This window comes from Natator depressus, chromosome 13 (assembly GCF_965152275.1).
Source record: "Natator depressus isolate rNatDep1 chromosome 13, rNatDep2.hap1, whole genome shotgun sequence".
Lineage (NCBI taxonomy): Eukaryota > Metazoa > Chordata > Testudines > Cheloniidae > Natator > Natator depressus.
This window is the reverse complement of record NC_134246.1, coordinates 31,001,512-31,028,760: the sequence shown is the minus strand read 5'-3', so window position 1 is coordinate 31,028,760 and position 27,249 is coordinate 31,001,512. Positions and strand designations below refer to the sequence as shown.

The 27,249-nt window shown below is 39.0% G+C and overlaps 1 protein-coding gene across 7 annotated transcripts in view; it reads right to left on the bottom strand.

Moving 5' to 3' along the window:
• RBM39 (RNA binding motif protein 39) overlaps positions 1-26,338 on the bottom strand; it is a 48,195-nt gene extending 21,857 nt beyond the window's left edge. The window contains exons 1-11 of one of the 7 annotated variants that reach the window (XM_074970397.1): positions 26,068-26,338; positions 16,879-16,942; positions 16,541-16,654; positions 15,347-15,622; positions 15,034-15,087; positions 6,365-6,556; positions 5,118-5,183; positions 4,959-5,012; positions 3,147-3,264; positions 2,299-2,451; positions 1,386-1,523 (exon numbers count right to left, since the gene is read on the bottom strand). In XM_074970397.1, coding sequence (XP_074826498.1) covers positions 1,386-1,523; positions 2,299-2,451; positions 3,147-3,264; positions 4,959-5,012; positions 5,118-5,183; positions 6,365-6,556; positions 15,034-15,062 — 750 coding nt within the window. In that variant the 5' untranslated portion in view covers positions 15,063-15,087; positions 15,347-15,622; positions 16,541-16,654; positions 16,879-16,942; positions 26,068-26,338. Of the gene's footprint in view, positions 1-1,385; positions 1,524-2,298; positions 2,452-3,146; positions 3,265-4,958; positions 5,013-5,117; positions 5,184-6,364; positions 6,560-15,033; positions 15,088-15,346; positions 15,623-16,540; positions 16,655-16,878; positions 16,943-26,067 lie in introns of all 7 variants that reach the window. The other 6 variants (XM_074970396.1, XM_074970398.1, XM_074970395.1 and 3 more) reach the window with 6 other exon arrangements.
• Positions 26,339-27,249: the final 911 nt, after the last annotated feature.

The window sequence follows — 27,249 nt, the reverse complement described above, 5'->3', positions numbered from 1 at the left end:
AAGAACCTTTTCTAAAAAGGGTTATGTTATATGGGTTGCTATTACAAAAACTACTCTGAAGAGATATGTTCAGATTGAAATAGTTAAAAATAGAGTGTGAAGTCTCATTTATTGCACCTCCCTTGGAATTTCTGCCATGTTCTGTTTTAGGATCACGTAAGACGAAGATTGGCCAATAGCTGGTGAGACACATGATCAAAGGTGAGTTTATGGTGGGAGAGACTAAAGCATGTTTGTATTATAAGAGGAAGAATCAGAGGAGAAAGGTGAGAGTAGGGATGAAAACGGTGGCAAGGAAGATCAGGAGACAGGATGAGAGCTGGAAGCGGTAAAAGGAGGCGATCTCAGTTTCAGTGTTGACAGAAAAGGCAGGAGAAGTAAATGGAAGTGAAAGGAGGTCCCATCAGATTTCTAAAATTTTCTTTTGGAAAAAGTCAGCAAGATCCAGAGCAGAGAGGGAGAAAGGAACAGGAAGTGGTGGAGAAGAGGAAAGTGGCAAAAAGCTATCCAGGGTTGCCCAGACAGATACCTGATCTGGGGGAGAAGGGTCAGGGATCACAGACTGTTGGTCACAAATAAGATTCTCTTGTTGAGATAAAGCTTGGGCTTAGTATGACTTCTGCTGGTATTTCATTTTGTTGGAGATTTACGGAGTGAAAAGTTGTATCTTTTCCTTTTAGGGGAGAATACACAACTCTTGGGGCCAGGATGGAGGAGACAAATGGAGCCCAAGAATACATCATTCAAGCTGTTAGCTACAATGCAGAAAGCATCAGAAGAGATTTAGGTATACAGTTTTTAGAAACTGTCGAGTAAGTGGCTGACTGGATATTTGTGAGCTACTGAATGGCTTGTTTGGTATGTACAGGAGGTAGATTGTTGCAACAATTTGAGATTCCACAGCTCAAAAGGATCTTCCTGACTCCTCCTCAACCTCATGATCCAAAAAAATCAAAAGGAAACATTTGCCTCAAAAGGGGAGGCAATCATAACATCTGACAAACCATAGCTAGTTTAAGTACACAGAATTCCTTAAACATTAAAATGCGTCACCTAATCTTAGCTTGACAGGTTAGTCCCTGAATTCTCAGCTCTCCACATCACACCTACCTGTTCAATAAAAATGGTTGAGTATTATTGAAAATATCTTAATTTTAATACAAAATCCCTTATTTGTTTTCAGATGTAATCAGAATACTTAACCCCTACTGGATTTATAAACATGCACATACGTATGAGAACAGGAAGAGAAAATTTTTGTAGATGTGGAATTTATATTCAATCAGGATGCCCTTTCAGTCCTTTGCATTATATGAAACAGGATCTAAAATAAGAGTAATCACAACATCTACTTCGTAACACCTCTGTCATCAATAAGAACTCACCCGACCAAATGGTTCAAAGATTCCACGAAGCATATCTTCAGTTATGTTGAAGTGTAATGATCCTACATACAGTCTCATGGGCCCAGCACTGCCTTTCTGTAGGTTATTGGCCATTGCTGCTGCTCTGTTTTTCTCTGCCTAGGGACAACAAAATTTCCATTGTCTGTAACAGCCTAAGTAAAAATCTACTAAAACTAGTAAACTCACTAAAAAGTGGAAGCTCTATAACTCTCAGTAAAAATGGCTTGTATATAAGCTAACTTTAATAACTTAAATGCTATGAAAAGTCTATGCTCTTGATTAGAATTATGCAACTAGAAATATGCCTCAAATGCAATGAACTGATGTAGCTTATTGGTTTCTCTAGTAAATAGAATGCAGTTTGCTTGTTAAATATGCATGACTTCTACACATAGGATATGTACTATTGTATAAGTCAGTTAACAGTCCCCTTCTTAGCCTTAATTCCCTCATTTACCCTCTACATATCACTCTGTATTGATTTGTCTAGTTTTATTTCGACTCAGTTTTCTGTGCCTGGCAATATTTATTAAAACTGAAGCAATCATTCAGTTAAGGTTACAGAAATGTTTCAACTGTAACTCAATTTTCAGCTATTCAACCATAAAACAGTTGAAACAAGAATGGAGTCCAGCCATCCCATTCTCTGGCCTTTAGTGTGATTTGTGCTATCCCTTAATATAATTAACAGTAACAACATTAGTACAACTTCGGCATAAATATGGAGAAATCAATTTTGAAATGGAATGTGTGTATCTCTGCAAATTAAGTAAGTCTCACTGAAATCAACAGTGCTTCAAGGATGTGTATATTACCTCTTGGTCAAGCAGCACATGCTGCAGTATAAATGTTACATAATTCTATGACTAGTATACAACCAACCACAACTTACTTGCGATGCTTGTACTATGATTGGTACTCCCAGAACACGCTGTCCAGTTAGTCCTATTGCGAGAGGCACTGAACTAACATCAACAAATTCTACATAAGCAATTCCCTTGGAACGTCTTGAATTTCTATCAGAGATCATCCGCACATCACGAACCTACAAGAATGAAAATCTCAGGTTTATCATTAATCTCTATTTGGCACAATTAACTTTTATATAGTTACTAAGGGACTTCATGAATATGTACAGGAAGATAGCTATTGTTTGACTCAATACAAGATGCTTAATGATTTCATAACTGTGTAATAACTCTAAAGACTTGATACACAGTCACACTACCTTCTAAACCAACACATCCCAAAAAAAGTTAGCTTCATGAAAGTCATCTTTGGACTGACAATTTTGACATAAAACTGAAGGTAGTAAGGAAAAAGGGTTGTAAATTCCAGTTTGTCAAAGTTGTTGCATCACTACAAATTTTCTAACAGCTCACCAGAAGGGGCTACCATATTAAAAAGGGACCGAAACTTAAAATTCCATCTTATGCTGCAGACCCACATGCAAAGATAAAATCTTACTTCTTATTGCAACAATACATGGAGGACCTAATCAGAATTACTTCCATTGCATTGGTCACTGGACAAATGTAGGACACAGGCAAGTCCCCCATGAGTTAAAGCTCTGATTTTGCAAACCAGTCTGGACACAAAACTCCTGACTAAATATGAATTCCACGTGCAGAGGATCTGCAATAGGAGGCCACAATTTTGTAGAGGGCTTCAATATTGGAAATGTCACTGATACCGCACACAAACAATATTTATATGCTCATTTAACCCACCCTCAATTACCTTTCCTACAGTAGAGAAAAATTCTTCCAAGTCTCTTGGCCTAATTCTTGCAGCCAACTGCATACAGAACACTGTTCGAGCATCTCTCTCTTCAGGGGTCAAATTATCAATTGGCTCTCTGAAAGAAAAAAAAAAAAAAAAAGGAGAAACTCTGTTCTGATTTAAGGCAACTCAGTTTGGGCAAATGCAGAATTTTATGTCATTTAAGCCTGACAAGAAGTCAAAACATCTACGTAACTTTTTTGTAAGTTATGAGCCAAGATTTAAAAAGAGAACCTAAATGTAGTCCTTTAAAATGATATTCACAAGTCGTACCACACAAGTATCCCCACTAACTTTAAAGGGAGGTGCTTAGCACTTCATTAACAAACAAGTGCCTTTTTTTTTTTTTTTAAGTTTATATTGCAGAACTGCCTAGAAGACTCAACCACATTAGGGCCCCATTGTGACAGGCATTGAATAAACACTAAACTCTTTGGGGTAGGGTTTGTCACTTTACTATATAAAAGACAATATGCAAAAGACAGAGAAGGTAAGTGGGGGAATGAAGAAACAGGTAACAAAATAGGATATTTTGTCACAGACTGTTCATTTCTTAAGACATGCAGAAGTAATAATCACAACAACTAGGGACCTAATTTTATGCAATTATTTTTAAAGACACACAAGTGACTACAGCCAAGATTTCAGAGAATAAGAGTCCTAGCTGGCTGTGTGGCCATTTTACACAAGTACACTGACTATCACGGTTGTATCAGTAAGTAATGCCAACATATCCATACACAAAGTCCCGAATGTTTAAACTTGGTCATTTGATATTTTAGTTTCAGCATTTGTTACCACCAAAAATGTAAAAAAATCCAAAAGATTCAAAGAGTAGAAGTTCTAACAAAACAATCAAGTAAACTGCTAACAGAATAATTGCTATATAATTGAATAATTACTGTAGTCACTTGTCCTAGCAGCACTGTTTTAGTAGCAGGGAACATGTTAAAGTGCAGCGTGTGTTAGGGCTGCACCACTTTTTTTATTTAAAAATAAAAACTTAGATTCTGAAGAATATCATTACGCCATATAGACCTCATATACATTATATAGGGCAGATCTAGCCCAGATCATGGGTGTTTGACACCCATGTATTAATCTGACTTTACACACTGGAGTTGAACTTTCAGTACCACATTCAGTGAAACTAAGGGTGTGGAATTTAGGATTTGACACCACATGGTGTAAGAAAATAAATATTTACGCTAAGTATGAGGAAAACCTTCCTGACAGTGAGATGTGTTAGACTGGGAAAGAGTCACTCAGTTTCATTGTGTTACATACAGTGTAACATACTGTAGATAAAAATCACACACTTGTAAGTTGATGGACTGGATGACCAAAGTAGTATTTTTCCATCTCAGCTTTTATGATTCTATAAATGAGACTCATGAGAAAAAATGAGCCAATTTCAACTGGGTAAACTATAACCTAATTCAAATAGTCTTAAATATGAAAAGCAAGGCAGGATTTATGCAAAACAATTTTGCGACAGTGAACAAGGTGTTTACAGTAATTGAATTTATTAAATTTTATGGATATTCCTTCAGCAGAAAAACAATATAGATTTTTCCCCCCCAAGCCCTCCCTTCCATGCCAAGCACCATGGATACCTATATTGATCAGACAGATCGATTTGGACACTGGCAATCCTAAATCTATCTTGCACAGAAAGTAATTGTGCAGTTCAAGATGCAGCATCATCTCACATAACATTCAGCATAACAAGACTAATTACAAGCTAAGAAATAGTGTGAAAATAGCTACCTAACAGGGCTCTTGTCTTTTCTGAATGGACTTTTGCTTCTGGAGCGCCGTCTGCTGTAAACATTAAAAAATACTTATTAGATTATCAAAAAAAGTACAAAGTAGCTTAATTTTTAGTACAGACACTTAAATAGCCACAAAAATAGAAAACTCAGAAACCTTAATTTGATGCTGTGAGGCAGACCAATCTTCCCTCTGATAGCACTGTTGAATTTTGGACCAGAACTAAGGTAAAAACAAAGAAGAGCTTGTTATAAATCCAGTACATGACTAGGAAAAATATAGTATCCTGCCAACCTAATGCTTACTGACGTCCCTGTTTTTTAATTGTTATATGGGCACAAATACAGTTCAAGACAAGTAGTGCTAACTCAAGAATATTAGTTTGACACAAATTATAAGAAAAGGTTATCATTTGTTCATTCCAAGGATCCTCTATTTTCCTATACTTATTTTAATATTATTTCTGCATATACATATATGTAATCAGAGGCTTTAACACACATTAAGCGTAACTGTGAGCCAACCTCTTAAATAAACATCTCTTGTTAACTAAAGATATTCTCATCTATCATTAGCTACACCGTGCCACCAAGTGGCAATGATGCAGCTCAGGCAGAATGCCATCATCCACAAAGACCACAGACTCAAAAACTGATTAGAAAACAAACTTTGAAAAAAAATATGCTCCATTGCTTGCAGACAGCTTTTTCATGTAACAGGTAGTCCTTAGCTACCAACTAGGTATCTTCCTTCTGGAATAGTTTTGTCCATTTTTTTCTACATACCTCTGTTTACTTCCTGCTTTGTGCACCAGCATCAGCGATGTCAGCAAAGCTCTGGGAATACAGTTTGTTAGTTAACGCCTGATGCAAGTTTGTTAGTTAACGCCTGATGCAAGCCCAGCAGGAAGAGGGTAGTTCATATTTTTTATGGATCCCATAAAAGTTTCTTTTTAGAAGCAACAGCAATAAACTTAAGAACCTGCGCCCTACTGTAAACTATCATCCAGTTTTTTAAGTGTTAAACCTTCAACTTGACCTGTTTTAACTACTACTAAGTGTCTTTTACTAGGACTTTCATATATAATTTCCTTTCATCCTAATCCTAACTAAAAAGTTATATTCTGATTTTATGCTACTTGTTTTTCTATCAATTTTTAGTTCAATTTAATCAAAATATAGGTTATTTGCTTGTAGTTTAGGATAAAAACAAAATTACTACAGTAACTGAAACATATTACATTACTTCCATTGTTCTCCTTACTGCCTTGTAAACTGCAACATTACTCTGAACACTTGTTCAAAGTAAAAAGTAAACTGACTAGTTTAGAAAGTACATAGTTCAGTTCAAACTTTTACAATATTGATGTGAAACATGCTCAATTGTACATTAAAATAACCTACTATGGGCTTCTATAGCGGCCTCTGAATCTACGTTCTCTACTTCTAGAGCGGCTACGTCTGCGTTCTTTGCTTTTGCTGCGTTTCCTTTCCCGGCTTTTGCTCTTTTTCCTCTCACGATCACGGCTTCGTTTGCGCTCTTTACTTTTGCTCCTCTTCCTCTCATGACTGCGACTTCTGCTCTTGCTCTTTTTTCTCCTAAGAAAATGCAACTTATGTTACAGATGTAAAGAAATCTCAATGTTGGCTTCTGTCATTATGCATTAGCTTTCCTCATCTAATTAGTTCGTCTTCTCCCTGACAAACAATGTACTAATTTTATTTCCGCAACCTGTAATGCCACAGACACTAACATAGGAACAGTGACATCATCAGTTTTTATATGCTTGATCAGCCATTAGCAAAAGAGATCATTTTAGAACTCTTAAAATTTGAGCATGAATGCTCCCTAGTTTCAAGCTCTCTCATCTTTTGGCTTTGTAAATATTAAAAAATACTAAGCCTCCAAGCATGGTAGTGGGGCTGAATGTAAACTAGTACATATTAAATTCAACACCTCAATTACTATGTTGTAAAAGTATTTCCAATGAGCATCCAAGCTTTCAACATCTGCTAAGATGGAGAGTCAAGTGGGGCTGCCTTTTCATAGTAAAAATAAGACAAAAAGGACAAATTACCTATTTTTTTTTTATCCTGACAGACAGACATCTTGAAATTTTGCAGCATTACTGTAACAGCAACAACATGCAACTGTCTTCACTTCCTTTTTAACTACAGAATTCCAGAAGAGCTGTTTAAATTTCACAAACCTGAAACTGTTCACTGCTTATAAACTAAAATAGTAGTTACTTTTCTAAAAGATCACCACTGTACACAGAGACCCAAACAAATATAGCTGGACCGAAAGGAAAGGAACAATAAGTCTGTCACACAATTCGATCCTTTCTGTGTGTTTGACTGCCCCTTCCCCCCCAAAAAACCCAAAACTTAGGAGGCACCAGGAGCTGAAGACTGTCCTACTGTCTCCACAACAAACAGAACACTTCACAAAGCGATCACTCTATATCTGACCTATCAGTCCTCATCTTCAGAGGAAACCTGCATGACACTTTCAAAAGACGAGTCTGGGAGGTTAAATTCATAACTTTGCTAGACAATAAAAATCACAGACTGAATATACACACTGGATTTATGGCTTATTACAACCACCTATAACCCACTAACAACCCCCCCCCCCCAAATGACTGAAGGGGGATTAATGAGCTGCTTCACATTGAATGGTCCCTTGAAATGTGTTAACTATTGATGCTAAATCAATCTGTCCCACCTTGTGTTTAGCTGTGACACTCTGAGTATGTTTCCCTGGCATGAAAAAGAGCTTGTGTAAACTTCTCTCTCTCACCAACAGAAGTTGGTCCAATAAAAGATATTACCTCACCTACCCTGTCTCTCTAATAACCTGAGAGCGACACAGCTACAACACTGTAAATAAAAGATGTGGCATTTTAAAGGACAGTCAACTTAAAAAAAAAAAAAAAAATCACACTTTTTTCAAGTTTTAGAAAAAACCAGACCAAAGGAAAAGTAAAACAGACTTCTGTAACAAAGAATATTTTTGAAGAGCTTTCTGTTAGGGCTGTCAATTAATCGCAGTTAACTCAAGCGATTAACTCAAAAAACTTAATTGCAATTAATCACAGTTTTAATTGCACTGTTAAAAAATAGAATACCAATGGAAATTTATTAAATATTTTGGATGGTTTTTTACCTTTTCATATATATTTCAATTACAACACAGAATACAATCAAAGTGTATATTTATTACAAATATTTTCACTGTAAAAATCAAACAAAAGAAATTACATTTGTAAGTTGCACTTTCATGACAGAAATTGCACTACAATACTTGTATGAGGTGAATTGAAAAATGCAGATTTTTTTTTTGTTACATAACTGCACTCAAAAACAAAACAAAGTCCACTCAGTCCTACTTCTTGTTCAGCCAATGCTAAGACAAACAAGTTTGTTTACATTTACAGGAGAATACTGCCCTCTTCTTTTTTACAATGTCAACAGAAAGTGAGAACAGATATTTGAATGGCACTTTTGTACCCGGCATTGCAAGGTATTTAAGTGCCAGATATGCTAGCCATTCATATGCTCCTTCATGCTTCGGTCACCATTCCAGAAGACATGCTTCCATGCAGATGACGTTTGTTAAAAAAAATAATGCGTTAATTAAATTTGTGACTGAACTCCTTGAGGGAGAATTGTACGCCCCCTGCTCTGTTTTGTTTGCATTCTGTCATATATTTCACATTATAGCAGTCTTGGATGATGAGCCAGCACATGGTCATTTTAAGAACACTTTCACTGCAGATTTCACAAAAAACCCAGAGAAGGTACCAATGTGAGATTTCTAAAGATAGCTACTGCACTTGACCCAAGGTTTAAGAATCTGAAGTGCCTTCCAAAAATCTATGGGGAACAAGGCGTGGAGCTTGCTTTCAGAAGTCTTAAAAGATTAACACTGAGGTGGAAACTACAAAACCCAAACCACCAAAAAAAGAAAATCAACCCTCTGCTGGTGGCATCTGACTCAGATAAAGAAAATAAACATGGATCAGTCCACACTACTTTGGATTGTTTTCGAACAGAACCCATCATCAGCACGGACGCATGTCCCCTGGAAGGGTGGCTGAAGCATGAAGGGACATATGAATCTTTAGTTTATCTGGCAAGTAAATATCTTGTGACGCCGGCTACAACAGTGGCATGAGAACACCTGTTCTCACTTTCAGGTAACATTGTAAATAAGAAGCTGGCAGCATTATCTCCTGCAATGTAAACAAACTCGGTTGTCTGACAGATAGACTGAACAAGAAATAGGACTGAGTGGACTTATAGGCTCTAAAATTTTAGATTTTTTAATGACGTTTTTTGTACATTTGTAAGTTCAACTTTCATGATGAAGAGACTGCACTTCAATACTTGTATTAGGACAACTAAAAATACTATTTCTTTTTTGTTTGTTTTTTTACAGTAAAAATACTTGTAATCAAAAATAAATATAAAGTGAGCATGGTACACTTTGTATTCTGTGTTGTAACTGAAATCCATATACTTGAAAATTTAGAAAACATCCAAAAGTATTTAAATAAATGATATTCTATTATTAACAGTGCGATTAATCGCGATTAATTTTTTTAATCGCTGACAGCCCTACTTTCTGTGTGAGCATTTCAAAACACTAGTCTGTTTCACTCTTTCCTCTTTTGTGGACCTTTCACTCAGCAAGAAAGGAGAGAAAAGCCATTGGGAGACAGGACAATTATAAAATCAAGACGAGAGATTTCACAGGAAGATCCAACAAACATTTTTTAGAAGTGTCTAGATTTTATTGTATCCTTTTAAAACTACTCTTAAGTTATATCTCAGTCATTACACCCTCCTACAATCCATGCTCTCTAATATCTTCATGAAACCACTGACAATTGGTAACAGAACACAGCTGAAGTGACAACAACAATGGCCAGCTCTACATCTCCTTTACATGAGACAAAAAGTAGTCTCCCATCTTTTTCCACACTTAGCCAAAATCAGCAACTGGATCAAGACCAACTGGCGAAAGCTGAACCCAGGCAACACTGAGGTGAGGATGGTAGTCAGAGGGAAGCACTTTGAACAACTCCATTCTTATAACATCCCCCTCTATCACTGGCATCCACCCTCGGATACTTACCTGAACTTGGGTGTCTTACTTCCACTGCTAATGAATGGCTATGTAGCCATCATCCTGACAACAGTCACTTGGATCTATTTACAGCCAGAAAATTGACCACATTCGCACAAAGATTCAACGACTATGATCCACAGTCATGACTGCTGCAACTATCACCATCCTGGTCAGGTGGTCGGTAATATATCCCTACTGCTATATTCTTATTTGAGCATGGAATTACTATCCATAGACATTCTGTGGTATAGTTTGGTTCATTTAAGATTTTTACTTCATTTGATTCTACGCTTTAACATATAGTGCCACTCCCCCAACCACCACAACCTGTTCTGTCCTTCCAAAATATTTTGTATCCTAGTATTACTATGTCCCATTGATTATCCTCATTCCACCAAGTTTCTGTGATGCTTATTATATCTATATTATCTCTAATGCTTCCTGGACTTCTCTCTCACCACTGTCCTCTCCCCTGGCGCCGCACCCTCAGTACCCACCACAGCACAGGACTCAGAAGAAGGCCAGATTGTTTTTACAAACGTTTATACCATGAACACCGCTCTTTACTAAAGCTCCCCCTCCACCCCCGTCTGCTTTCCTTTTCCTCCCTTTGCTTCCCCAGCAACAAATCCACCCCAAAACAGAAGGAATCTCTCAATAATGCCAACCAGACAAATCTAATTATCTATAAAATGATTTTGCATAGAAAGAGCCAAAGGCGGAATAGAATAATACCCAGCTCTCAATTACTGCTTTTCATCAGTAGATCTCAAAACACTTCACCAACCAGGTCAGTGAATTAACTTCTATCTTAACTATGGAGCAACAGAGCAACTAACCCCTCTTTTTAAAAAACAAAAAACAAACAAACAATAAAAACCCCACACACAACCCATGCACCCCCTCCCCCACAACCAGGAAACAGTGAAACTAGCTATATGCAAAATACTGCCAAATGCACCAAGTAAAATGAAAGACAAGAGCAGCTTTAATCTTTAATTTACAGTAATCTTCGGTGTTATAAATAAAATCAGATAGAGGGAAGTGTGATTTTTTTTTTTTAAAGTCGATAGTGTCCTTTTAGTACAAACAACTATCTTGGATTTAATCAAGAAACTTGCCTGCTCATTCCATTCTTTCATGTAATTAGGTGAAACTTGCTGTTTCTTTCTGTTTTAACAGAAATGCTACAGGCTCAATAGAAGGGTCAACCACCATAATGGTCTATTTTAAATTAATCAAATTGGGTGAAAAATTGTTGTAGAACCGTTACTCAGAAGTGCTTTGGGGACCAAAAAGAAAATCTCGGAGGAGCAAAACCCACAGAAGAGGAATTTTCTCAAATAGCATATAGCAGCAGGATCAAAAGTGCAGACATGAAGCATGAATAAGAAATGAGAGATGCTGCAAAGTACGGACAGCTCATCTGCTGCTGGTCAGAAGCAGTCATCAACCACTGCAACAGAACTGCTGACCATTAGCAACACATCCAAATGTATGAAATGACGAATTGTGTCTCAACTGTTTCATCCTCTCCATCTTATTTACCTACATTTTCTGGCTCCTCAACATATTACTCTGACTTAGACAGAATCCCTATGAAACAATAATACATTTTCCTGTTTAATTTTCAAGCTAAAAATAATGCAATTAGGAAGCTTCCTCTCCATCCCCCCAAATGAAAATGCTACTACTCAAGGAATAGTACCGAACACTGAGTGGCTATGCATCCATCACTTCCACCCTCTCTTTCCCTCCCTCTCAAATACACTGCCTCACATTAGGCATTTTTTTGAGTACATATGATCAAGCAGCATCTTCAACTAAAAAAATATGGCCATCATTCCTAGTAGCTACTGCAATGTTTCACTCTCAACAGCAGCTGTTAAAGAGTTCAGAGCTTATTTCCAATGCTCTCAGTAGGGAAACTCCCCACCGTCCTTCCCAAGTGTGTAGAACATGGCACAGAGCAAGAACACTGGGGAAGTATATGTTTCTGCACTTCAGAAAAACCCTTCCATTTAGCTTTAGTCACTTTACTTCTCTGTACTGATGTTTCCCATCCCATCTTTTGACAATCTTATCTATTTAGAATGACTAAGCTCTTATTAGGCAGGGATGTCTTACTATGAATTTGGCCAAGGCATAATGCAATGAGGCCCTGCTCTAGGTAAGGGCCTTTTGGCACTACCATAATACAAAGAAGCTGCACATTCCATCACCATCCAGCTACTGCTGAGGCAATAATTAAAGCAATACCTCTGTTAGAAAAGTGAGGAATTGGTTTCATTAATCCAAAAAAACAAAAGACCACAGGCTTGGTCATTCAGAATCTCATCGAGAGCAGAAAAACTTAACACTATTTTCCAATTTTTTTTTAAACTTATCACTTAAGCTGATACCCAAAATTGTTACAACTAAGAACAGACTAAAAAAAGTGTTTCCATATACTTCGTGCATTTAACAATATGGCAGTATAAACACTGTTCTGGTAGAACCATCCACAGATACAAAATTTGTATCTGCACCAGATCTGTGATTGGCAAACATGGCCCATGGATGCGGATATCCAGAGGATATCCACAGATTTGCCAGGCTCTATCTAATAGTTGGGTTTGTTTTTTGCAGTAGTGCCTATATCCATGTGGCACTTTCCAGACGGAGAAGGCATGATTTCAGTTCTGAGAAAATTAGTCTACCCCCATCAGTGATTTTATTCTATTGTCCAGGAGTCTCTCACGCTGCAACAAGAAACAGAAACGTCCTAAGACAGAAAAACCTGACAGTCATACTCACAAAATAGACAAAGGACCTCAGGGACAAGTTTTGTACCTGAAGTTGTTTAAAAATTGATTAGATTGAGTTGAGTGTCCCTTTATTTCTCTAGTGTGAAAGAGGGATGGACAAGTTGCTGTTGTGCTATCTTATGTACAAAATGAGCTTTAAGAAGTCTTCTTACTCTTTGTCCAGTGAGGCAACGTTGGTCAAGAAAAACTGTGGCCTCAGATCACACATTCACTCACACCTGTGATTTTAACAGTTAGTGGCAGTAGATGGTGGGTAGATCAGACAAACATGTTCCACCTACTGCTCCATCAGTTGGCAAAGCTCCATGCATGTCAAATCCTTAGCTCCATGGTATATTAATACTGTCAGGCTTCCAAAGGACTGTTACACTTGTCGACACCAAACATGTGAACCATTGAGCAATGTGTTATATTTGCAGGTAGCCTTCAGTAAGTATAGCAAGCATTTTGTTCACAGAATGACACCTAGCTTACAAGGAAGTCATTACTGTAGTGTTGGCCCAAGCTCCAGACAGAGACAGTGAAGGCTTGTTCATCTGGAAGTTGGATATTCAATCACTGTAAAGGACTACTGGCCTAAACTTGCTCTAGCCTGGTCACAAGTCAGAATTAATAAGACTCCTCAGTTATCAGTATCCTTCTGATTGTGCAGTGTGTTGTACTGGGGCAGGCTCTTAAGAGTCCCCTCTTATTTCTCTACCTTATCTCAGTCTTCAGCACCAAGGGACTTGGACTCAAACCAGACACATCTAGTTGAGAAATGCCCATACCAGCTGGGGATTCAGGTCTGGCTTTACAAAGCCCCAAAATACTATTCACTGTCAACACAGGCTATATGGAACCCCTTAAAGTGCAGTTTAGTGAGAAGAGCATCTATATAAAAATGGCACTTTGACTCAGCCACAGCAATTATGGGACAGCAAGCTGGAGACTGTTCTAGCTCACACAATTGTTAAATTTCTAATGCAGGGCCACCTTCTGCTGTTACACAGGTAGCCGAATTTAACCCAATGTATACTTTAGCAATAAAGATATGCAATACAAAAAAAAAAAAAATAACTTTCAGATCCCAGACTGAGTTGGAGTTAGAAAATCTTTTTACTTGTGACCTATGCACATTTGACCTTAGAGTCTGACACACAAACCTGGAACCCAATTAAGCCTTTTTTTAAAAGAAATATTTAAATGTGTCCAAATTTCTCTTCAGAACAGGGCCAAACTTCAGTTTTCTCTTACAGCAAATATCAAATATTTTAATCAAAATGTGTTTGTAATTTAAGTAATCTTATTTTACATATTTGAATTTTTAAGTGTTTTCTGTTCAACTCCAAATGCTTGAGACTGTTTTGTAAGGAAAGCTTTCCTTGGGTTTCTCTCATTGCAGAGAGCATGGTCCTTGCCTATACAGGTCAATAGTAACTGGTTCAAAAAAAGAAAAAAAGCACAGTATCAATCAGGATACTGACCAGGCGGACATTATAAAACAAAACACATTGCTAAGTCTATCCTGGAGGAGATAAATACAATTAATTCTCTCTAGATTTGTTATACTTTGTACAAGTTTGGGAGAAGAGAGAAGATTCATTCAAACAACAGCTTTTTACACACAATTCTAATTCAAGGAATAAAGTGTTGAAAGGAGTTAAAACTGTATTAGCCTGATACTGGCCAACACAAGTGACCACATTTCTATGAGCTTTCCCAGTTAGAACTTGAGGCCACTGAATTTCTCTGAACCACAAGTCCTTCAAATTCACATAATTAGTGCACAAATGTAATTACAATTATTTCAAAAATTAACCCAAAATATATGAAACTCACGGATAGCATAAAATGTTATGGGGACAGCGTCATTCTCTTTAAGCCCTCAAAACTGTTCTAGTTTAGTAGGGGCTGTAAGCTGGATACATTTTTTTTTTTTTTTTAAAAGCACACTATTAATTGAAAATTTATACCACAGATATCAACTGTGTAAGAAGTACTCATATTTGTTTGGAATGCCATAAACAGCAAAAGACAAACGGAAGGATTTCCATTTTATTTTCTTGGACAGCACTACATACATTAAAAAGTAAAAACAAAGAATACTTGACACAGTTCCCTAAAAGTGTCAATATACAGATAAACACTTACTTCTTGCTGCGCTCTTCATGGCCATTGGCACTGCTCAATTTGTTCTCATCCTAAGCAGGGTTGATAGAAGAACATCGTGAGGACGAAGTGGTAACATTTCAAGTGGTCAAAGGGTAATGGGAATAGGAATAAGAAAATACAAAACAAAAATTTTAATACTAAATTACGTGTTTAAAGTTTAATATGGAAAGCTATAAAAATTTAAGTAGGCATGTTTAACCACTTTGCTGTTTACATTTAAGACATACAATTATAAAATACAAGAATTACAGTTTTTAAAAATATATTAAATTGTAGATACTTCCTTACATGATTTAGATAGTAAATTATCCTGTAGATTTCAGCACTCAAGTGGTTAAATGTTATTTCTATAAAATGTAAGAGGAAGTTTCAGGTTTAAGCATTTTTCATGTGCTATGATCCCTTTGATCAGTACCAAGGCTATATCTCTGCCTAAGCCCCAAGTGGCCATGCTAGCAGCCAGCCACTATCGATTTCTTGTGACCGATGCCATTCCTGAGATCTTCGCTCATTTTCGTTGGAGGGTTGTAAGAGCTTGATGCCACCTCTGTCACACATCTCGCCCTGAAGCAAACAGGGATTCACACTGCTTTAGTAACGTCGACTCCCAAGAAAGTCATCAAAAATCCACCAGTCCAGCCTAAACATTCCCTATTTCCATACCTGTTTACATGGAAAATATCCATGTTAAACTAGGACACAAGAATCTTAACATTACAAATTATGACTCTCTCCAAGATTTTACGTAACTGCTAAATATTACATAAAACTAAATATACATTGTTTAAAGCTTACAAATGCTCATCCGAAACTGATACCACATGGTTGTGCTAAACAGTCCAAAATAAACTAGCAGTAGCTGTTATATTTATTCTATAGTTTAATCATTCCAGCTACACCATGAGTACAACTGCTAAATTATTTCAAGTTTATACACATTTCTTGTGAAACCAGTGCTAATGCATGCATAATGTTAACACTTTCACCACCAATTGGTGAACAAACGAAAAAAAGACAGTATACATTTGCTGCCTGTTAAGGAGACTAAGTACATCACTATTCTAGTCATTGAGACGTTTTAACAGAATTTTGTGTCAAAATTTGTATTTCCTTATTGAACAACTAAAACAGAAGAGTACAACAGCTATTTTTAGAATGACACTGCAGACTGTGATACTGTCTTTTACTTGCTAAGAATGTTTCAGGGATCCAAGAATTTTGGAAAGTTCTTTCACTCAGCAATTCATTTCCATCTGCCCTGTTAAACGATTAACCATCACCAGTCTTCTATGTTAAAAATAATGGTCAGACGCCTCTTGCACTGAGTAGACTATTTAAAGATTTACTTGCCACGGACTGGTGAAAAGGTTATTCTTGGAACCCTGCTATTTTCCCAAACACTGCATTCACCTTGTTGCTATACCAAACTGGAGCTGGCAATTTTAGGCGAGTAATTGTTTTTTTGTTTGTTTGTTTTTTTACCTAGGGGACCACGGTACAGCGATACGTCACTCAATTACTACCTTATGATTGACAGTTCACACTGGAATCAAAGGTGAATTCATGGGAGTAGAGGTGAGATATCGTTAGGCAAGTCTACAAAGAGAGATAGATGGGCATTTATTCATCACGCTGAAGTGAAACTACTGCACAATATAATTACATTAACAGTATATATTTATTTGCAAGTTACATGTAATGCATCTCCAATAAGATAAATCATGAGGGCTCCAGGGATGTTAGTTTACAGTTCAGCAGTAGTTTCATGAATAAGGCTAAATTAAGGTAAGTACAAGACCTCACTGGCACATTTTTCTCACCTTCTTGTAAGGAGCCTCAAGCATTGCTTCAATATCAATATCGTCAGCCATTTTTTCAAGACACCTGAAAGGAAAAGCAAAATTCATTAGATAGGAAAAGAGCCCATAAACTACATCAATTAATAGCTCCCAAGGCACTTGTACTTTTGGTGACAAGGCCAATGTTGGGATGACCCCAAACTCACAAAATGATTTTTAGTTACAATGCATGCTATAGGCTTGGCAAGCTGGTCAACTGACCACCCTCAAATACTGTTAAATATTCCATCAAGAATGCCCTGAGGCCTACCTTTTTGACTGCATCATGATGTTTGTTATCAGTTAGCAAGCCCATATAAATGTCTTTAATCAATCACTTTACGCTAATGCCACATATTGGGAAAAAGGTGAACTAACTGAAAGCTGAGTATCTTGATTGGCTTGAATCTTCTAGAACAAACATTGTGTGCATGTATGAATGAGTATCTTTATTTGTATGCAAGGCCATCACTGCATACGGCAGTTTACAAACACAAGTTAAAAAAATACTGTCCCTGCCCTGAAGAGCTAAACTGACTAGACAAATACAGAAATTAATCAAAAGGAAAAAAAGCGGGAGAAGGGTTCACAATAATTAAACTACCTCTCCAAACAAAGAGAAAAGATGTACTGCCATTAAGCTGCCTACCTAACATAAGTGCATTTAAAATTTTTCTTTTATAATTCCCATACCGGGTGGATAAAAATCAATGTTTTTTTTTTAATCAGTTTTTGATTTTAATCGGATTTTTTTGATAAAATGCTTTAAGGAAAAAACCTATCTAATGTTAAAGTGGGTTCTCGGGGAAAAATTCCCTAAAGGAGGACAGAGCTGTGACTAGGGACCCCTGGACTTCTAAGAGCTAAGCAGATCAAAGCAAGCATATGAAAGCAGCTAAGCTTTGATCAAAGCATGCATATCTATCACACTGAGATTTAATCTTCAAGACTCCTTATAAGAAATGGAAAGGGAGGTGGATTTTTTTTTTTGCTGTTTTTAAAATTAAACAGGTAGCTAGTATTGTTTTTAAAATTATGAAGAACAAGTTTAAGCTTTGTTGTAACGTGCGTTGTTTGCCTGGACTGCTCAAGACCCGACTACTTGTGTAGGAGGAACTCTGAGTTGGCTTCTTAAATACCTTCATGCTGTTTCACATCTGATACTCCTTGATGAAACATAGGAGCCTTGTCTTATAACAGGCTTATTCAAAGTGATACAAGCTACGAAAGTGAGATCTCGGAAGAGTGTTGCCATTTTCATAATGTAATAAAAATACTGTAATGATAAATAAAAATTAATAATAGTGTGTAATAAGCATGTCAAAAACAATTTCTATTTCCAAGATCACGGCTTTTATAATTTATCCTCGTGTAAAGGAGAAAACCCCTGGAAATATTCATTTTTAGGAAGGGGTTCGCAAGACACGACATTTTAGTGAAAGGGGTTCACAGGTTAAGGTTTGGGAACCACTGATTTAGGTTAATCTTTCTATATACCCAATGGGACTCAGTGCTCAGTCTAGAAGATACCATCAGAGATTAGTTTTGCAGTTCTCAAACTGTGGATTTGTGTCTCCGGAGATAACATGCTTGTTAACAGCAAAAATGTTTTTAAATAAATAAATAAATATATAGAGGTGAGAAACAGACCTCAACCCTATTGTCCCTCCGCAAATTTTTGTACACAGAATCAATCCCCTCTCTCTCTCTAAAAGTGCAAAATTTCAAAAAGTTCAATGAATAGAAGATTGTTGGGGGCGGAATAGATCTGGACAAGGAGAAGTCGTCTGGAGATCAATGTGAGAAGGGAGGGACAGGTAGTAGAAACAAAATTGAAACTGTGAGCAGCATATTCCAGAAGTCTTGAGGTCTTTCTGAGTGTAGCCATCATTGATTTGAGATCTACCATACCATTCTCTCATTAGAAGGGAAAATCTATAATGGCAGCAGGCCGTAAAAGAGACCCAGTTTGGGAATATTTTAATGAAGTTCCTCTACTTGGGGGTAAGACAGGCATGTGCGCAAAATGCAAACAGTGCAACAAAGCAATACAAGGCCTGGTTGCCCGAATGAAACAACATCATGAGAAGTGTTCCTTCTCAGGAGGAAGCTGTGTTGAAGATGATGAAAGGAATGTGTCTGAACATGCAGGATCTTCAGGTTGGTAAACTTTTTTATTTCATAATTCTTTCTTAAGGACTGCCTGTCTTCCCTCTAGACTATTCTTGAATTCTCATGTTTGAGTAAAAAATATACACCTCTACCCCGATAGAACACGAATTCGGATATAACGCAGTAAAGCAGCGCTCCAGGGAGGCAGGGCGGCGCACTCCAGTGGATCAAAGCAAGTTCGATATAACACGGTTTCACCTGTAACGCGGTAAGATTTTTTGGCTCCCGAGGACAGCTTTATATCAGGGTAGAGGTGTAGCTGTTACTCTATGGTAACTGATCTAGATGCAGTTGTGATAAAAAAAATAAATAGTTGAAATAGGCAGATCTTCCTTTTACAATTTCACCTTTAAAGTAGCACTGACACTCAGTGCATGCAATGAGTAATAATAAATGAGCAGTATGGCAATAATAATTAAATAACTGCATTGACTTATTTTGTTTAGGAGAATCCATCCTCAACATACAGGATTCTGAAGACTATCCACCTTCAAGATCACCATCATTTTGTATAGTTTCAGAGTTATCTGCCAATGATAGTCTTTCAGTCACATCATGTATGTCACATAGCCACAGTATATCACCTATAGCAAAAAGAAAAAAAAATCTCCATCATCCAGAAACAACCAGAGATAAATTTGTGATAAGAACCAGCAGATTACAAAAAGGTAATTGATGAAAAAAATTGCCCAGTTTATGCAACGAACTCTCCTTTCCGTATGACTGAGAACCCACACTTCATTAACATGGTTCAGTCATTAAGACCAAGATACAGTCCACCTAACAGAGCAGCTGTCGCGGGCAAATTGCTGGATAACGTGTATGAAAGAGAAACTAAACTGTGTGCAAAAGGTCTACATGGTGAAATTGTTAACCTGAGTCTTGATGGGTGGAGCAAGGGCCACAATGCTCCCATTTTATGTGCTTGTGTGACAACAGAAGAAGGGAATGTCTTCCTTACAGAAACAATTGATACACCAGGAAATGCACACACAGCAGAATACTTACAAGAAGTAGCAGTAAAAGCTATAACAAACGGTGAAAAAAATTTCAAACATCTAGAACACCGCTTGGTCACAGACAATGCTGCAAATGTATCCAAGATTAGAAGAAATTTAGAAGAGAGTCCCAAGCTAATAACATACGGTTTCAATGATCATTTGATGCACCCCCTAGCCAAAGACTTCAGTGTTCCAGAAATAAAGGCTAATGTTGTTGAAATTGCAAAATACTTCCGTAATCACCACTTTGCAGCAGCTGCTCTGAAAAAAGTGGGAGGAACCAAGCTAACACTCCCACAAGGCGTGCGATGGAACTCAGTAGTAGACTGTTCTGAGCACTGTATCAAGAACTGGCCTAATCGGATGACAGTTTGTGAACAAAACCTTGAAAAAATAGATGGCACTGTCACAGCCAAAGTTCTCAACATTGGGCTTAAGAGAAACGTTGAACACATGCTGAGTACCCTGAAGCCTATTTCCGCAGCCTTGAACAAAATGCAGGGAAATAGCTGTTTTATTGCTGACACTGTTGAAATTAGGAAGGAACTGAGTGAGATCTTAAAAAGAGAAATATGCAATGACAGAGTTCAATTACAAGCATTAAAAAAACAAATGGGACAAGCACTATCTCCAGCTTATTTTCTTGCAAATATTCTCAATACTCGGTACCAGGGTCAAACCTTAACTGCTGAAGAAGACAAGTTGGCTATCACATGGACATCCAGCAATCATCCCTCCATAATGCCAACTATAATAAATTTCAGAGCGAAGGGTGAACCATTCAAGAAATATATATTTAAAACATCAGAAAACATATGTTTTAAAGGAAGTCACACCAGTGAACTGGAGGAAGTCACTTAAGCACTTGGATTCAGAGACTGCTGAAGTGATTATCTCACTTAACAGCAGTAGCTTCTTCTGCCGCTGTAGAAAGAATATTTTCTTCCTCTGGACTAATTCATTCCAAATTGAGAAATCGTTTGGGACCTGAAAAAGCAGGAAAGCTTGTTGTTCCTTTCCAGATTATCAACAAACAGGAAAATGAAGGTGAAGACAACTGAGTTACCTGCAGAAACCAATATTTTAAGTTTCTCATGTTGACCTGGCTGACACAGTCGATTTAATTTTTTTTTTAATATTTCATTTAACTATTTTAGTTAAAACAATTTTAACAAAAACAAACCTGATTTTAAAAAACTTGAATGTTTAACTAAATTCAAAAATTCATATGCTTGTTTTGTTAAAATATTATATGTTTGCTGTTGAAGAAAAAAATCCAGAACATTGTTGGTTTAGTTAAACAAAACAATTTAAATATCTGTCTGGTGGTGTTCTCCTCATACAGCATGGCAAGAAAATCCTCCAAATATTAATGATTAACCTGTTGAACTGGAGATAGTTCACCTCCCAGTGACTTCATAAATACCTACTTCAATTACCTTTGGTAAATGAAATAACCAAACAATCATTCATTTTCTGATATAGCCGTAAAACTAATCTGAAAAGTTTTCAAAATAAATCACTTAAAAAAATGTATAGTGTGTACTTTCCAAAAATGAAACCTACATCTATCTCCGAGTTGTGAAGAATATGTATTAAGGTTATAACAACTAACAAGAATGCACTTTTATGTAGAAATCCATGATTAAATCGAGTCTTCCTGTCTAGTAAATCCACCCTGTTGCTATATGTTTGTTTCCTGTTTAATTTCATTTTATTTTATTTTGTAATTGTTTACTCTTGTCCACATTTAAATGTGAAGCTAACATTGCTAAAAAAAAGTAGCAATGATTACTTCGTTTCATTGTTTCACATTTTCTGAGTTAAAATAATAATTAAATAACCCATTTCTTGTAATTAGGCATATATATCTAAGGCTAAGCCTACTGGAAACCATAGTCTTACTCACTACAGTTCCAATAAGTTAGCGGTTTAAAATATTTGACCAATTATTTTTTGGATCAGTCAATTGACCAACTATACATACTAATAAAGACCTTGTTAAAATGATACTGAGTGAGAAACATCATATGGAGAAGAATCAGGAAGGAGTTTGCAGTGGGAATGTAACCTGCACACTGACAGTACAGAATGCGATATAAACACCAGCTAAGTCATGGTTATGAATGGAAGATGAAGTTCAAAGAAATGAACTATGTGCCACCTGCTTCTTTATGAAAAAAAAATGTCAGAAAGGTTCTCCCTATACCCAAATATGCTTATTTATTAGAAATTCAGGTCCTGCACCAAACTGAAGAACCAGTAGGGTTTGACACCACAGTTACCAAAAGAAGCAAGACCTAAGCAACAGAGAAGTGACATGTATGCAAACTACTTAAAACTTGGATTTTTGCAAATGTCCAAGTTTCATAGATTTCAAGGCCAGAAAGTGCCATTATGATAATGTCTCACCTCCTGTGTAGCACAGGCCAGCGAATTTGTCCATGTGTTTCCTGCATCAAGCCAATAACCTGCAGATGAACTAGAGCTTCTCTTTGATCCCTTAGCTCCCCATACTTTCTCCCCAGGTAGGTACTTTTAGACTGACCAAGTTGTCTCTTAAAACTTGCTCTTCTACAAGCTACAATAAATTGAATTCCTTAAGTTACTCACTGCAAGGCAAGTGTTCCAGTCCTCATACTACTTTTCTTCCCTGAAGCCTCCTCAATTTTTCCAATATCCTTTTTGAAGTGAGGATATCAGAACTGGACACAGTATACCAATTGCAGTCTCATCATATACAGAAGTAAAGTTACCTCCCCATTCCTATGCCATATTCTCCTGTTTGTACCTCCAAGGATAGCATTAGCTCCTATCCACAGCATTTCATTAACAGCTCATGTTCAGTTGGTTATCCACCATGATTCCCTATATCTTTTTCCATGTAAATACTTTCCAGAATACAGTCCCCCATCCTGTAAATATGGCCTATATGTTTTTTTCTAAACATATATGCTTTTGCATTTACCAGTATTAAAATAAATTTGTTTATATCCAACTTCCCAAGAGATTCAAATCCCTCAATGTTACCTATCCTTATCACCACTTCACCAATCTTTGGTATTATCTGCAAAGTTTATCAGCAATGATTTCATATTTTCAACCAGATCACTGACACGGAAATTGACTAGCATTGGGCCAAGAACAGATTCTCGTGGAACCCCATTAGAAACACTTCCTTTCAATGATTCCCACTGAAATGTGGACAAGGGTGATCCAGTGGATAGTGTATTTAGATTTTCAGAAAGGGACGGTCCTCTCATGGTTGGCTGAATTGGTTAAAAGACAGAAAGCAAAGGATAAGAATAAATGGTCATCTTTCAGAATGAAGAGAGGTAAACAGTGGTGTCCCCCAGGAGACCTGGGCTGTTCAACATATTCATAAATGATCTGGAAAAATGGTAGGTGGCAAAATTTGCAGACAATTACTCAAGATAGGTAAGTCTAAAGCTGACAGCGAAGAGTTACAAAGGGATCTCACCAAACTGGATGACTGGGCAACAAAACAGATGAAATTCAGTGGTGACAAACACAAAGTAATTGCACACTGGAAAACAATCCCAGCTATACATATAAAATGATGGGGTCTAAATTAGCAGTTACCACTCAAGAAAGCGATCTTGGAGTCATTGTGGCTAATTCTCTGAAAAGGTGTGCTCAGTGTGCAGCGGCAGTCAAAAAAAGTAACAGAAAAGGAAAGGGATAGATAAGACAGAAAATATCACAATGCCTGTATATAAACCTATGGTTCCCCCACATCTGGAATATGAGTGCAAATCTGGTCGCCCCATCTCAAAAAAGATATACTGGAATTGGAAAAGGTACAGAGAAGGGCAAAAAAAATGATTAAGGGTATGGAATAGCTTCCATATGAGAAAAGATGAAAGAGACTGGGACTGTTCAGCATGGAAAAGAGACGATTAAGGGGGGGATATGATAGAGGTCTATAAAATCTGGACTGGTGTGGAGAAAGTGAATAAGGAAATGTTATTTATTCCCTCTCATAACACAAGAACTAGGGGTCACCCAATGAAATTAATAGACAACAGGTTTAAAACAAAAGGAAGTACTTCACACAACACATGGTTAACCTGTGGAACTCTTTGCCAGGGGATGTTGTGAAGGCCAAAACTATAACAGGGTTCAAAAAAGAACTAGGTAAGTTCCTAGAGGATAGGTCCATCAATGACTATTAAGCCAGGATAGGCAGGGATGCAACAGCATGATCTGAGTGTCCCTAGCCTGTGTTCACTAGAAGCTGGGTACGGATGACAGGGGAGGGATCACTTGATGATTGCCTGTTCTGTTCATTCCCTCTGAAGAACCTGGCATTCGCGGAAGTCAGAAGACACGACACTAGGCTAGATGGATCATTGGTGGGGAACAGTTTCATAGACCTGAGGAAGAGCTCGGAGTAAACTCAAAAGCTTGTCTCTCTCTCTCACCAACAGGAGTTGGCCCAATAAAAGATATTACTTAACCCATCTTGTGTCTCTGATATCTTGGGAACAACATGGCTACAATAACATGCATACAACTATAAAGTACCAAGTCAAACATTACAGAAATTATAGAGTTACCTCTACCAAATTTGTAATCTCATCAAAAATATTTTATTTATTTATTTCACAATACCTATTTTCCATAAACAATGTTGAATGGCACCTATTAATTTAATCCTGGGATAAGAATAGTAAGGACTCAACATTCCCATACTCTTCAATTGCAGAAACTCAAAATGACCTTCTGTAAGTCATCCAACCAGGGGAAGAGTGAAACAAACACTTGTAACCTCGGATATTTCTATACAGAAAAAACCCTGAAGCATTTCAGGGCACCCAATCACAAAGCTGCAATGGGTACAAACCCTGCCTATACCTTAAGTATAATCTTTAATTGTAACCTGCCAAATATTTTTTGTATTGTGCTCCTACCCTTTTTTTGCTTCTTCATGATGTACAAAGGAGACCTAGATGATGTTCCCCACCTTCAGTTTTCACCTTAGGAATTTCAGAAATATTAACTAGTCTTTTCTAGTTTTGCTGGAAGTCCTCTGGGAGGTCTCTGGGGTGTTTACTGTTGAGCTGTAATATCTTCTCTGAACTGAATTCCCCAAGAAATAAATGTATTTTCTTACATGTTTAGTTAACGTGGTGAGATACTAGTCTAAACAAAACAGTTTGTAGTTTTCACACGTGTTACTATGTCAAGAAAAGCACTAGGGTTGAGTGCAGCGTTTACCTCAAGCTACAAAGGTGTCAAAGCTCCATTTGCCTTGCCTACCTAGGGTTAGCAATATTAGTTAACAATGGATACAAACACACTGTGCGTTCCTGGCCAAGGCCAGGCCAAACCTGCCTTTTCCCACCGTGTTGCTACTGCAGTTTAATAGGTGGGAACAAAATACAATCATTTTAGACTGTCCAGCGTCCACTAGCTCAGCCCAGGTTTGGCGCCCATGGCACTCGCCCTCCCACCGCCCCGCGCTGCCAGCCTAGAGCCGGAATTTATAATCCCAATCGAGCAGAAACAACTTTCCAGAGAGCCCTTCGCGCAGCCTGTCCCCGCGGGGAGGCGCAGAACCCGCAGGCGGTGCCCCGTGCGCTCCCGGCCTCAGCGGCAGCAGCTGCGCCAGGACGGCCTGGGCCGAGGCCCTGCTTGCCAACTACGCGGCTACGGGAACAAACAGCCAGGGCCCCGGCCAGACCAACAGCTGCGGCCTCCCCAGCACCACCTCCAATGGGGCGGGGGGGGGGGGGAGGGATGACAACCACTGAGGCCCCACACCCCCGGGATTTCAGGCCAGGGCTCTCCCCGGGAAGGCGGGCCCGGCTGGGAAGACAGCCTAGAAGCCTCCCGGAGAAGACTGGGTAAAAGGGCCCGGCCAGGAGCGGAGGCTCTGCCCGCGGCCCCCCACATGCGGCGGCGGGAAGGGCCCTCGGGCCGAACGCGGCCGCGGAACCGGACGGCCATAAGCGGGCGGGGGCCGCGCGATTACCTGCGCTGCTGTGAGTTACGCTTCTTGCTCAGGTGCCCGGGATCCGGCGGCGCTAAGGACGGGGATAGGCCCACCGGCAGCGAGTCCCTCAGAAAAGGGGAGGGGGGGCTCGGATACTAAAGGCCGCTCCCGGCCAACTCTGGTAGCAGCGGCGACTGCTCCCTGAAATGGCGCCTGCCGCGTCTGGCTGCTTGGGAGCTCCGCGCACTCACACACGGGGCCGCCCAGAGCCCGCTGCACGGGCTCTCGCGAGACTGAGACAAAACAAACAAGGCTGAGCGTGTCCTTGGCACACGAATGTCGCGAGACACCACACCCGGAAGCAGCCTTGAACAATCGCGAGAGTAAGGAATAGGCCCCGCCAAAGTGTGCTCGCCTGCCGTAGGCTCAAAGTCTCGCGAGATTGGGGTTTGCAGCAACCACAATAGAAAGGTCAAAGGTGAAATTTGGATATTTAAACAAGAAGTAGAATTTATTACCGGTTTTCTCTCTTGGGTTGTGGGGGGGGCGGAGGAGGGTTTTTCAACGCTGGACTGGGGGTGCGGTCCCCCCCCGAAAGCCCTGGGAGAAGGGGGGGGGCTATCCCCTCCAGGAGCGCTGTGCCAAGGGGTCCCCACCATGGTGTCGTGACTGTCGCTCAGTCATGCCCACCTCTCTCTGCCCAGCTCTAATAAAGGCCTTGTTTACACTGGACCGTTTTCTGCCATGGCACTGCCATATAGGGTTGCCAAGTTTCTAACAGCACAAAACCCAAAGACCCCTCCCCCTCTTCTCTGAAGCCCCTCACTCACTCACTTTCACCGGACTGGGGCAGGGGTTGGGGGGGGCTAATGGGCTCTGGGCTGGAGGTGTGGGCTCCAGGGGGGCCAGAAATGAGGGGTTCAGGGTGCAGGAGAGGGCTGGGTTAGGGGGTTGGGGTGTGGGGGGACAAGGGCTCCAGCTGGGGTTGTGGGGCTGGGGATGAAGGGTTTGGGGTGCAAGAGGGGGCTCGGGGCAGGTTTTTGGGGTGGGGTGCAAGCTCTGGGAGGGAGTTTGGGTATGGGAGGGGACTCCAGGTTGGGGCAGGGGGTTGGGGTGTGGGGTCACGGCGGTGCTTACCATGGCTCCGAGGAAGTGGCCGCCAAGTCCCTGCAGCCCGTAGGGTTCCCGGTCAATGTAAGCTGTGGAGCTGGCACCCAGGCA